Source organism: Etheostoma spectabile, chromosome 6, assembly GCF_008692095.1.
Source record: "Etheostoma spectabile isolate EspeVRDwgs_2016 chromosome 6, UIUC_Espe_1.0, whole genome shotgun sequence".
NCBI lineage: Eukaryota > Metazoa > Chordata > Actinopteri > Perciformes > Percidae > Etheostoma > Etheostoma spectabile.
Window position 1 is genome coordinate 2258166 of NC_045738.1, and position 14325 is coordinate 2272490.

The 14325-nt window shown below is 39.0% G+C and overlaps 1 protein-coding gene across 1 annotated transcript in view; it reads right to left on the reverse strand.

Annotated features, from left to right (window-relative positions):
- Positions 1–2259: 2259 nt before the first annotated feature.
- ddc (dopa decarboxylase) overlaps positions 2260–14325 on the reverse strand; it is a 23268-nt gene continuing 11202 nt past the window's right edge. Inside the window, exons 8-14 of the mRNA XM_032519307.1 lie at positions 12946–13040; positions 11472–11539; positions 10393–10469; positions 8041–8060; positions 7822–7920; positions 5731–5832; positions 2260–4879 (exon numbers count right to left, since the gene is read on the reverse strand). Of these exons, the coding sequence (XP_032375198.1) occupies positions 4679–4879; positions 5731–5832; positions 7822–7920; positions 8041–8060; positions 10393–10469; positions 11472–11539; positions 12946–13040 (662 nt within the window). The 3' untranslated portion in view covers positions 2260–4678. The remainder of the gene's footprint in view (positions 4880–5730; positions 5833–7821; positions 7921–8040; positions 8061–10392; positions 10470–11471; positions 11540–12945; positions 13041–14325) is intronic.

A 14325-nucleotide genomic window follows, 5' to 3' on the forward strand; every position in this document is an offset into this window, starting at 1 on the left:
GCATAAGAGTCCTCCGTTACTTTGTGAGTTGGTAATGAATTAAAAGCTGATGGAATCACATTCTTAAATTTAGCTACAGAACAAGATTGAAGGTGTGGTTAAAACTGAGAGTCAGTTTATAAAAACTTTGAGAGAAGGCAATAGAATCTAATAGAGAAATAAACGCAGTACTAAGGCTATCATCCTCATCGTCCACATGAATATTAAAATCCAAGCTAAAGTACAGTAGCGTTAGCTACCAAGCGTTCAAAAACAACTATGTTATTTAACAAAAGTTGCTGAAAGATGTAAAGAACTGTGAGTGCTTAGGCAGACCTACTATAAGAATAAGTGTTTAGCGGACAGTTAGCCGCTGTAATGACAAATCTAACAAATTTAACTGGTATTTAGTGAGCAGCAACATGCTACCGACACACAAGCACCGGAAACGGAAATGAGTCAGATACACTTACCGCAGCACGTCAGCACGTCTCAGCATGCAATCTGATCTGGGCCGTAATAGACACAAATGAGAAGGCACTCCAACCAGATGATAACATACAGAAATGTACACTACACACACCGAAGAAGGCACAGTACACCTTTTCCACAATCCTTCCTTGCAATCAAATGTTTCACTCTAAAACAAAGAGAGGAAATACGGGAAGGAGAGAGACACAAACAAAAACACAACAGCGAGAACAATGCCCACAGCTCACAAACAAGACACACAGAAACAGACAAACACGCAAACAAACAAATAAGAGGCATTAACAGGGAGACTGGCACAAGACAAAAGGGACCAAACACACACAAACAGAAGTGAGAAGGCCGTAGCACAAATCTATAGCATGCACGTCAAGGATCCAGCTATCCAGAGCCAAGTGTCCAAAACCTTCCCTGGGCTTCACCCATGCGAGCCGTGGAGAGCTCCATGTACATGACATCCAGAAAGGAAAGGATCCAAGTATGAATTGACAAGCCATAAGGTGGTTTTCAACAGGTTGCAATCCTTCTCTTTGCAGCTGTAAATTCAGCAAAAACAGCATATGTTTGAGTTTTAGAGAGCTGGAGGGTTGACAGATCATTCAGAATCAAAACAGTAACAATAACAAGTCTTCTACAGAGCCAACATTAATGTCTGCAAATATCTGGAAATTTGGCTATAAACTGAGTGATGGAGGATTAATGTATCAGTAAAGAATTATTAGAATGCCATCTAACAGCACGTTGAGACAGACAGTCTAGGGTGGTGATGCAGAGGACCCGATCATGGTCAGACAATGCCAATGGAAGTAACATTGCTTTATCCATTAAATGAAATAATTGAGGGGATGCAAAACTTATCTATTCTGGAGAAAGATTTATGTCTACTTGTGAAAAAGGAATAATCCTTACAGGTGGGATTAACTTCCCGCCAAATATCTCTAAGACCCAAGCTGCTGGCCCATGATTTAACAGCATTTGTGGTCTGCGCCTGAACCCCAGTGACCTTTGTGTTCAACTGATCAATATTTGGCTCCCACACACATTAAAGTCTGCATCAACAATGAAAGAACAGTCCGTTAACTCTAGCATTTGATTGGTGAGCGTACAATAGAAACTGCCATAAAAAATATTAGGCGCATAAATTGACACAAGTGCAATTTACCTAAAACTACACTCTATTGTAGAATTCCCAGCCGATCACATGACTTTGTTTACAATTAATCTTGTATCAAGTTGCCTGTGGAATGATCTTAAATTAACTTTTGAGGCAAGCGAATTAACCAGCCAATACTGTACAGTAATCGGGATAAGAATTAACCTTCAATACTGAAACCTCATCTGTGTTTATAGAACGCTGGCCTTTGTCCTCAGGGATTAGGATGCTCAGACGTGAGTGTGTAGGTATGTGTGTGTGTGTGTGTGTGTGTGTGTGTGTGTGGGTACAAGTGTACCCACGCAAGCACAAACGCACGCACGCCTGTCATCTTTAATTGAGTACACTGCAGTAGAGCGACATCAGGACCATATCAGGCTGCGTTCTCACTACTCTCCCAGTAATATATTGAAAAACATTACAACTGATTGCCTCCAATTTATAGTTTTTTATATCTGTTATGCTCTCTGTTTGAGTCATTTTTTGTTGAGGGTTGCAACAGTTGTGTCTAGACAAAGGTAGTTCATCCTGTATCATACTGGAGCCCAGCGGTTTCCAAAACTGTTTAGCACGCCTTTTTTTGTCGTGACCCTGATATAATGTGACCCTAAATTAAAAATAGAGATCCAAACAACATGCAGACTACAGTAGACTTTATTAAAATAAACCCATAGCATTACATGCATCAGACAGTAAAGCCAGAGAGAAAACACCTTGCTCAGCAATAGCAGCATACTTTGACACAATTATATGAACTAACAACACCGTTGTCAAACCACAGATTTACATATCTCCTGACAGACAAATGTGAAAGAGATCAACAACCCAGAAACCATAGTAACATGTCCTGACAAATGTGAATGTGGACAACGGGCAGTAGACGAGTCTTGTTAAATTGCATACATTAATCATGTGAATTTGTTTAAGATATCAAGGCTTAAAGTCAGACATACAATTTATGAAGAGAGACTAGTGTGGAGAGTGTGAAGGATCCCGGATAATTGGTACACACAATGCTGACCTGGAATGACCATGTAAGCACCAAATCTTTGCGTGTTTGATAGAATATTTAATTTATGCACCATTCACACAACTTAGGTTTTAAGCCCCATTCTTTGAACTCTGAACTGAACACAGAAACATAATACTAGGGTGATTATGTCATTGGGAATAAACTCAATAAAGAAACAAATAGTGGCCCTGTGTACCCCCAAAAGCAGCATCATTTCATTTTTCTAACTGAATTGCAGTAAAAGGAATTCTGTAAAAAAGAAAATATAAAAATCAATAGGCCCTTGCCTGCCATTATATATTAAACACAAAAAATATCTAATAAGGTTATGAATAAATTAATGCACTTGTAAAAAGCGGTTTACCTGATGACAGAGCAATGTTCGAATTATTGAACTTCACAAGCAATTTGAATCTATCCATACAATATATAATCAACAGCAGTAAGGTGAGAAAGTTTTTTTTTTTTTTTTTCACACTGCTACAACTCATTCATTTCAATTTCTTGACCAAAAGCGTATCACCACAGAAAACTTATTTCTGCATGTACATCCACAGGCCTACTGCAGACACACAGACTCAAAAATCCATTCACACGTGAACACAATGTGCAATAATTCATTTTAGAACAAATAAAATCACCCCAAACTAACCACATGTTTTACATAGACTACACAGAAGTGTTTCATTGTGAGAGAGATGTAAGGGAGGAATTTAATATAGTAAACCTGGTTTTTACTTTTCTTTTGTACACATTTTGGTTTTTGTAGACATGTGATAAATTCTTTCATATATATTAATTTTCTAAATCAGCAAAAAACATTGACCACTGCTTTTTACATTGTATGACTTGGTTTCTGACAGAGAGGTTGGTGATTGCTAAGTGAGCTGTGAAGTCATTGTTCATTCCCTTTATGACATTTTACATCGGCAACATGAAACTCAGAGTCTTTGTTTTAAAGGTCCAATATGTAATATATTTACTGTAAGAAATCCAAAAATGACCCCAATGCGAATCAGATATAAGGGAAACATGCTAAAATGAAATAATACCTTTTCTGACAACAATGATATGCCAGTATTTTCTCCTTTTGAAATTTCCGTTCTGTGATGGAATTTCTGTTTGTATTTTGGCCTGTGTGTGTTATCAACTTCCCAGTTTGACAGCCAGGCCGGGTTGCCAGACATATCATTAAAAACGTAATCCTAGTTTGCTGCAGCTGTAACGTTTGGACAGCCATGAAAGCAGTAAACAAACAAACAGGATCAATGGAGATAGATTCTACCCGACCTAAAAAAAAACAGCATGTTTCAGTTGTGTCACCAAAGACGTAACAAACCCCAGGTGAATATTGGAGATGTATTTGAAAGATGAAGACAGCTTAGAGCCCAAAAGGACGCAGAGTTGGCTTATTTCCTCCCTCCACAGCTAAAACTGACAGGCATTTTATGTCATTTCAACATTTGTGTACTCACATTGAATTGTATAGCTAGAATACCCAAGTTGGTTACTTGCAAAAAAAATTGAGACACAGCCAGTAAAGTGATCCTGACTGGTTCTGGCTGACGCCGCCATGATAAACCTGCTAACTGCTAACGTTACCTGAGGACCAGGCAAGCGGCCCACGGCTGTTTACAATGTGTAGCCTGTTGAGCAGCCTGTAGGACAGCAAGGTGTTTGTGTTTTTAGCGGTTCCTACCTAAGCCAAAAAGTGTGGGTACAGAGATCCGCATGAGCACAGGCTTCTATGACTGTCAATAGAGCCAGCATCTGACGTTAGCTACTCCGCTGTACTGTGGAGTAATGTCTGGCTATGTGAGACAAGCGTCTAGCAGCATTGTTGTGGATACTGCAATTTCAGCCTGGCAACCTCTGTTAACTTCGAGTCTGGGAAGGAGGGGGCAGGGGAGGCGACTCTCTCCAGTATTTAGAATTTTTACTGTAGTAACTAATTTAAACACTAGCTGTCAGTATTACATATTGCACCTTTTACATTTTGTCTTTATTTCAGCATTAGAGTAGGCAGCCCCTTTCTATCCTTATGGTTAATGGTTGGGCTCCTGCAGGATCTCAAAGGTCAGCTGCGTGATGTGTCGCCATGCTTGTTGGATGTGTCTTGAGTCAGTTGTGCGCGCACAGATGGCGAAACGCAGGACAAAGCGGCCAGAGAGCTGGCAAGGCACCAGGTGGATCTCTCTGCTCTTGGTGATCCTATTAAGCAAGCACTCGTTCAATCTATTGGAGCCCTGACAGGAAGGAAGGAAGACATAAAGCTCATATTGTTTGGATTTCTAATAGCCAGGATTGTTGTCTTGCCTATTCTACTGTTCAACAATGAGCAGGTTATTCTAGAATAATCATACCATGACTTTTATGTAGGGATACTGGTTTTTAAAGGTCGATACTGATAGCAATTATTAGTAGTTAATGAAACCTATGGCCGATATTTACCATTACCGACACAGAGACAACCGATATGCATTTACAGTGAAAAGGAAAATCTTTAACTCAAATTAAGATTTTGGAATGTTACAAACTCCAACACAAAACATATACTATATAATACACAGTAAAATATAGTGTTGTGGGTGGGACATTGAGTCAGACACAGTGGTGAGTGAAACCAAAGCAGAGGGACTTTTAAGACAACTGCATATACATACTGCTAGATTAAAATAAAGTGAGATCTTATATATCACATCACATGCAAAAACAAGCTACTGTATTATCTAAACCTCACCCGTTGCTTCATAGCTCACCTGTAGCTAAGTTAAATAATAGGTAATGTGTTTAAGAAAGACTGAGCCAGTACAATATGGAAATTCAGTGTATGTCACCTTCTTATTCACCATATTTAACATTATTAATATAGGGTCAAGGCCTCGGTTTTCCTCTGCCAATGAAAACAACCATCGACCAAAGCACATTTACAATAAACTCCTGCTGTGGCAGTCAAACCTGTCTCAGATCTGTGGGTACACCTCTACTGTGAACCATCTACAGTGGGTAGGAAATTTGTTTTGCAGGGTAATGATATTTCGTAAATGATCACACTGGATTTATGATGTTATCGTAGGATTATAACGTTGGTTGTTACCTTGAGCCTGAAGCAGACCAGTCCCATGATGACCTCGGCACAGATCTCAAATCTCTTGTCTGCTCGTACCAGACTCTCAAACTCTTTGGCCAGGCACACTTGCTGTAAAGAGAAGCCATAGACTATAATCTGCTATGAATAATGCACTGTTTGTAAAATGTGCCCAACGGTATACATTTGCATGTAGATAAAAGTACACTTGCGCTGATCTTAATGTCCATGTTTTAATTAGTCTGCAAAGATCTGGGAATTAGAAAAATTGCATAGAAAATGTGACGAGCAAGTGAACAGGCAAAGGATTATTAATGCAATTAATAAGTATTACACTTAATATACAGTGTAACAGAGCGTTTACTAGACATAATTGCACATTTCTGTTGCCTTATCTTTTCATATTACCTCTGCAAGAAAACAGCAACGCTACTAAAGGCTGTCATTTTTATGATTTTCACAAGATGGCAGTGCTGTATCTGTACATGGCACAGTGCTTTCAGCCATTTAGATCTCAGGACTGTTCCCAGTGATTCAGTCAGTACCTTTTGATGTAACCCCTTATTATGAACTCAGTAACCATGAAATGGTCTGTATCACAATCCTGCTCGCAGGAAATGTCATTGCACTCCTTTTTAAAGTACTTCAAATGGCAATGTACGATCAAACCTACTCCAACAACCTCATTTATCCGCTTGTGATCAAAGAGGTGGGGAAACTGTAAATGTGCATCACTGCATCTGATCACAATTATATAAACCAACTTCACCTCCACTTTTCCTGTCTCTCTAATGAAACCGAACACTGGCCTAAATGAACAACTGGTGGACCACCACTTTGTTTCCTCATGCCCAGCCAGTAATTTACCATCACTCAGAGGTCTTCACAAGCCGATCTGATATAATTACCTGATTTTCTGTTTGCCTTATTACTGTATGCTAGGTAATACTCCCATTCCACATGCCTTTGTCATTAAAATGATTCATTTTATAACACGTTTTTCTCATGGGAGGATCATTTGTTACTGTTTATAAAGAAAAAAAGACAAAGTAGAATTTAAATGCTTTTTCTTCTGCTGGGAGAGAAGTTCAAACGTGTTGCATTTCCATGAAATATTGTCTGACAAGACTTAGCCACAAAGGACCAAAACCACAGCTCAAGCTGTTCTATCTAATCTAGAGGACGGATGTACAGTAGAATATCGTGTGCTGAAGGGATTGCTGCTGCTTCTGCCGCTTCATTTAAAATAGAGAGTAAACACAAAACAGGCTGATTTGATTGACAGAGCAGACTGGAGGCAGGAAGATGAATATGAGGGGAGAAGGGGGTAAAGCATGGAGAAAAAACAGAAAGGGCAAAAGGATGGGCATTGGTGCGGAGGATGGACTTTGAAAGAGAAATGTAGGAAATCGTGGCTATAAAAAGAAGATGCAGACCAGACATAGTATGACTGACAGCAAATATGAGGTCAGTGAAGGGACTTTAGTGATAAGGAGGATTAGGTGGGGTGAGGCAGGGGAGGGAGGAAGGGGATGCCATTTACCATAGAGCCCAGTCGTATGTGATTGTCAGTGAGTGTTTTCTTTCCCAGTAAGGAAAGGGGAAGCCAGAATACTCACCACTGTCAGCACTGTTCTAATCCTTTAGCCATTTATAACGAAGTCAAGATTTGGATTAAGTTAGTAATACTACAGGATTACCTTACTGATATTGCTAATAGCAAATGGATTGGTTTTTTTAACGGCTAACACACATTTTATAGAATATTTCTTAATTTTCCCAAAACTGTAAACACAAAACCAACGCCTCACTCTTCTCTGGACTATCATTAGACTTTTAACACAAAATAAAACAATGTACCGCTATATAAATTTATCTTTGTCTTTTACTGTGTGTCATTAAAACCATTGCATGCCTACAAACACCACTTAAAACCATTATGCACTGGCTAGAGAAATAAATAAATACTATTGTAACCGTCATGAATCAACACTACGTATAAACTGAATTTACTGAAATCTATCAGAGTGAACTGATTTTAATTTCCAGAAGGAATATGAGGGCAGAGATACAAGGTGGAGTTTTTAGTTGGTCTCCTACCTTGCGTATATGAGCCTGCAGGCCTTGAATTCCATATATACGGAAGACAAACCACATCTTTAGTGAGCGAAATCTTCTTCCGAGTGGAATCCCCCAATGCTGCAGGACAGAAGGAGGAAGAGAATGGGAGAGTGGTTATAGCTTTAAACTCTGAAAGTTTATAGCTAATTGAGATTTTTTGTGTGCAAATAGTACAAAATGAACAATGATTAATCTTACCCGATAATCTGTGACCAAACCTGTTAAAAGAAAAACAGCTCATTTAAAAATGTCACATCACACACTAATAGTGTACATTGTTAATGCAAGTTTTTCATGGTCAGTGTGCCTTCTCATCATAAAATTCTAATAAAATATCATACAATTACAAAAGCGTTTTTTTCTGATTGTAAAACAACAGAAGAGAGAGTAAGAAGAGAAAGTTGAATTGACAAAGCTCTAAAATTGAACATTAATAGCTTCAGAAAATGATCTATTGTAAAGCTGTTGTATTTGGGATTCATTTCCACTGTCCAGGTGTTGCTGCCTCTGCACCCACCCACCCTCGTCAGTCCACACAGATCACTGCTTACAGCTCATCTCCACAGAATGGAGGCCAGTGTTAGCTGGTGCTAATAACCACTAATTAGATCGAAAAGCCCAGATTGTGTGAGCGAAAGGCTTTTGTAAGTTGCCTCTGTGTGGTGGGATGTAGCGGTTTGTCTTTTCTCTCTGTCTGCTTGTCTGTGAGACAAATTATAGGGCAGCTCTGAGCCCATCTGCGAGCTACAGGAGCACACCAGCACACACAGACACTGATTCATATTATGAGATTTTTGTCAAGTAAAGTCTGATTCATTTTCTTTCGGATGATGGATTTGATGTCAATGGGGTGTATTAATTAAATTAAGTCACAGATACAGTAAATCAGCTTAACTTCAGGTAGGCTAGAATTGTAAAATAAAGCTGACTCACAGAAGCCAACATTAATTCTCTCTCTCTCTCTCTCTCTCTCTCTCTCTCTCTCTCACACTCTTTTTGTGTTACTTCTGAAAGACCATTAGGTTATCTTTTTAATCACTGTGAGAAAAACACATACAACATTTCAGACTTCCCGGTACTTCTGTTAAAGATTGGACTATAGTGCATGTATGGCCTTCTTAACAATCAAATGTAGTTCCATCTGTCCTACAACATTGCCAACTAAACATTAAAGGTCCAGTTTTAACAATCTGAAACACAAGTATCAAATGCCAAACGTAAGTAGCTTTGTGGGCGGAACTCAAATCTAAAATGTAGTGGTCTGAAGTAGCTACGTTAGGCCTACTCATGGGTGTGGTTTGGGCGTAACGTGCAATAAACCAATCAGATCGTTATTTCACGTTTCCTTTAAAAGCTGGCGCGCTTGTTCCATGGCAGATTGCTTTATAATGGTGGATTTGCTGGGGCACACTCTTAATACATCCATGGGTGCACGCAAGGAGCACAAGGCGATTGACGTTTAGCTATTGATTCTTTTTTTAATTCTCTTCTCTTCTGCCTCTCCTCTGCCGTGCTGCTGCTGGGGCATTTGGGTTAGGTGGCATCGGTCCAGTTCAACCTCACATCGGTTTAATAATCTCGCTCGCTAATAATTCCTCATTTATATCATCAACACATCCATGAGTCATGGAAATGTGTTAAACAAGGTCATATTTTTCCTTTATTTATTTCTGGTTTGCAAAAATGGGGACTGCTGGGTCTGTGAGATGAGAGAAACAAAGTGTATGCGCGATGTACACACTCTACATTACGGCCAAGCATGCACCCTTAAATAGCGTCTGAATAATGGGCCATTGACTTTAGACTAGGTTTTTCCTGGTATGTGGCGGAATTGTTTTCTAAAACTGCAAAATAGCACTCGGGAATGTTTGTGCCGGAACACGCCTCCTCTTTACGGTGAACCGCCCCTGCGCAAATTCATTCCCTAATTTACCAAAGTGAGTCTGTGGAGGGAAAAGTCCACTGTGTGTTGGGTGCAAAATAGGAATGATTCATGTGTCGGTGTACATAGTCAATTGCGCTGGATAAAAGATAGGGCTCCTTAGACTGTAGCTAGTCTTTTGAGATTTGGAAAGCTGCTCATAGAAGTTCTTGCTAATTGTCTGTGTCCGATTCAGTCCTTTCATAATACAGTAAACACCCCCAGATATCTCGGCCGTAGCCCAGGAAGGAAATGGTGGGACTTCAAATCTACTTTGCTATTATTCAAACATCACAATTGGACACACTCACAAAGGTCGTCCCGCTCAAGGTCTAAATCTCACAAACATAGATGCACATAATCACTCACACACGCACACTTGTCTGGCTGTCACACAGTCATCTTTATGTCTGTGTCTGGTTTAGGCTACGCTACACTTCATTTTAAGCCATTGGTGCAATGCTTCAGGAGTTGAAACGGAAATTGGATGGATTTTTGGCTTAAATGGACACACTAACCACCTTCCCCACAATGTGAACAGTAAACAAGGTTCCAACTGCAGACCCCAGGTCCATCCAACCTAACATGTTATTATTGATTCAAATACTTTAATAGAAATTAGTCTTTACCTGACTCCTGGTTTTCGTGTTTCAGGTAGAGTGGTTCCATCTTAAAAGCTCCAATGATGTCCTCTCTCTTCTTCACCCTGTTGATAGGTGTTGAAAAACAAATCTTCACACCAAATATTACCATAAAATTTAATGATGCAAATATATCTTTTAGAATCATTCTGTATGTTATGTAATTTGTCATTGAAAATTGTGGGTTTTGCTTTGTATTGTCCTTTTAATGTAGATTTGACACATTATACAGTATGTTTAGTACTAGTTTAGTGTCCCCCATGTATTTTACATTTCACATGTACAGTATCTAAAAAAATACTATACTGTAATACACTACACAAATATTAATTAGTATGTTGTACTGCACAAGACAGTGTAGCAGATTATGTAGTGTATCTCAATTCTGCATTAAATCTCTCACAGTAACAGTTATGCATGTGCTAGACAACTAAAACATAAAGATATCTCAATGGCAACAGGTGTCACGTCCGTAGTGACCAGCAATGTACATCACTCAACTGATGGATGACTATCTCTGCTATTTATTTAGCAAGGGCACCCTTCCTGCATCCGGGGGTTAGAGCCGCCCAGGTCAGTTGTTATTAGCTCAAAGAAATACAAACCAGCCAGAATGATTTTTCCTTTATCCCAGAATATATAACCGGTTTAGCCAGACCATACTCCAGTGCTGTGGAGATACGTCTGGCAATGCAAGACTAGTAGTGAGTGATAGACTGAGCCAGAGGTGACGGAAAATGGTTTAAGGACACCTGTTGAGGTTTGAAACACCTCCGTTTCTATTCTATGCAGATCACGTCTTGTTTTGTTTGCTGCTGACAGAAGGGGCAGATGGGAGGCGTAGTTCTATTTTTACTGTACAAATGATTTAGGTGTAGATGGATGTCAGTTTTAAATGGACCGCTCATTGTTACTTTATGGGACCATGAGTCATTCTGAGGTAAATTAGTAAATAATCTGACAAATCCCGAAAGACAGAAGGTGCTAGAAGCTAAAAAAAAATTAATAACTCCCCTTGTGTTAAACAGGTCTTTGTGTCCCACAGTATATAGACATACAAAACGTACCACATTGTAGAGCAGTCAAAGTTGATTAAAAGCCATTTGTGTGGGTTGAAGTTGAAAGAGTCTGCAAACTTGAAAAGAAACAAATGGTAATGAAGCTTTTATGTTTGATGTCTTTCTGAAATGAAAGGTATGAAATAAAAAAATTAACACAAAAAAATCATGATTTCATTAAATATCAGTGGTTTTCATTGAGGTCTGCATATACTGCTGCATATTTTGGGAAGATCTAAAACCAAGGGAACATGAAAAATAATTAGTCATATGCCATGTGTTAGCCAAAACACACACCGTGACACATTTTTTTTCATTGACCATTACTGACAGAGACAGCCTTTTTGCCAACAGCATTATCTGGACTGAAACAGGCACAATTTATTTGAAATGCAAAAGAGGAACATCCAGCAAACAGCTTGCAGAGCTCAAGAAAAAATAACCCTTTCCTGGCAGGGTGTATTCAAAGAGAAACAATCCTTTCCTAATCTGTTTTCATCTGATTGTGGGCTATCTTTTTCAATATCCTTTTCTCTACCTCCACAAATGCAATAACACAGCGTAGAGAGACAATGTGAGACAGACTCCTGGCTGACAGTTGCCATGCTGACTGATTCAAAGGGGGCTGGCTGGCTGCCTGCTCACCCATCACTCATATCCTAGCAACCAACCAACCCTTAAGCAGGGCTGCATTCTCATCCAAAAAGACTGGGTTCCCTCATAATGTCCTCATCCATTCATTTCCATTGACCTAGTCATGCTTTAAAGTTATATACTATGGCTGCAGTAAGTTTGTGGACTTAATGAGTAATCCCCTCCCCACTTCCTTAAATATGGATCCTGAATGTAACATTCCCATTGCATCAAAAAATAGAAATTTTGACTAGGAGAGAAAAATGTGTTACTGTACATCTAATAGCAATTTCTAGATGAAACAACAGTTGGTCATTTTACAGTCAGTCCTGGTTTCTCTATCGCCCCACCAACATTGTTTGAACTTGTGTCTAATAAACAGTGATATATAAAGGTCTAACATTGCCTCAGGAAATTGCTCTGTCCTTATCGCTGCGTCTCTGCACAGCTCGGGGAGCAACAGCTGCCTGGGCAGCCTCAAAAGGCAGATTGAAGCTCCTGCCCTAATGCCGATTGTTCGGCCTATTACTCACTCTTGCATGCTTCCTCCTTGACATTAACGTTATGCCATTTTCAAACAGAAACAAAGCAGTTGGATATAATCAGTATGCAGTTAGTGTTTCCTTTCATAGATGCTATGAGAGATATTTCACAACCAATTGAACAGAAATAGGTTCTCTTGTCATTCAGCAGCAACGTGTATCTATGCAGGCAGATGCACACTTCAAGTTTTTGACCACCATGTTCAAGCTTAATATCCTACCATGTCAAAACTGTGTCAGCAAAATACCTATTCTGATATGGTGTTCATGCACTGTGTGAACATGAATGCTTGCATATTTTAACACACCTCAACGCCATTCAACAAAGGCCTAAATTCAGGACAGATGAATGCACTCCCTGCATATGCTGCATCAATGTGCATCCACATGTTTTCCTTATTACCTGGAACGGACAAAAAGCAGAGAGGTTATTAACATCTGCAAAAGAATTAGTTCTGTCAATCCAGATTTAATAATGGTATAAAACTGTGATGCATCACTTCCAAACACAGATTCATAACACATTCACCTATTAATTGAAGTTCTTTATTTTCAGCTGGGTCTAATCGAGGGTTGTTACTACTGAAGTGAAGAAAATTGAATGCATCAGTTTTGTCACACACTCTCAAGCGGACATAGGTTGCAGGACATAGGAGTTTCACATATACATCCTGACTCCCTCTTGATATGGATTTCCTTTCCAAACAACCTGCTCCTTCTTACAGTTGTCTTCAAAATAATAGCAGTCCAACATCACTAACCTCATAAATCTTTTTGGTAGAAGTGATATTTCTACATGACAATAATTTACCAGTAAGTGTTGTAGAGTCATAAAAAACAAACAGACCCAATGGTCATGACATGCATGTTGCTCATTCTGTGTAATTGAATCTGTAATTGAAAGGGGCATGTTCAAAATAATAGCAGTGTTGTGTTCAATTAGTAAGGTGATCGATTCTGTGAAGAAACAGATGTCAATTATGGCCCATATTTAAGGAAGGAAGGAAGAAAATGTTGTGCATGCTGGTTATAGTGCATTTCACACTAAAATACTCAGCAAAATGGGTTGTTCCAGACATTGCCCTGAGGAGCAAAGGACTTCGATAAAAAAAATTGATTGGAGAAGGAAACACATGTAAAGAAGTTCTGAAAATCATAGGCTTCTTTGCCAAAATGATTTCAAAATGATTTCAAAACGATTTCAAAATGATTTCAAAATGATTTCAAAATGATTTCAAAATGGCATCCAAAGCCTCACAGGTGACAGAATTTGGTCGACTCCATGCAACACAGATGTGAAGCAGTTCTCAGAAATAATGGTTATGCAACTAAATTTTAGTGCAGTTATTCTAAGTAAAGCAAACCCTTGAGATATTTTTCACTTCATACAGTAAATGTTTGAGTTTGTAAAAAAGAAAAATACAAATACTGCTGTTTTTTTGAACAGCCTAACATTCATTTTTCTTCACTTCACTTTCTGTAAAGGTATAACACAAACTTGATCAATTTTGTCATGTTTTCATTTGGAATTGAATGTGCAGTGTTCCCAATGCACTGATATCATGGAATTAAAAGCTATCATAAGGACTTTTAGCGTTATTCACTTTTTTAAACACACTGCTATTATTCTGAACACAACTTTAAGTCTATGTGTGTGTGTGTGTGTGTGTGTGTGTGTGTGTGTGTGT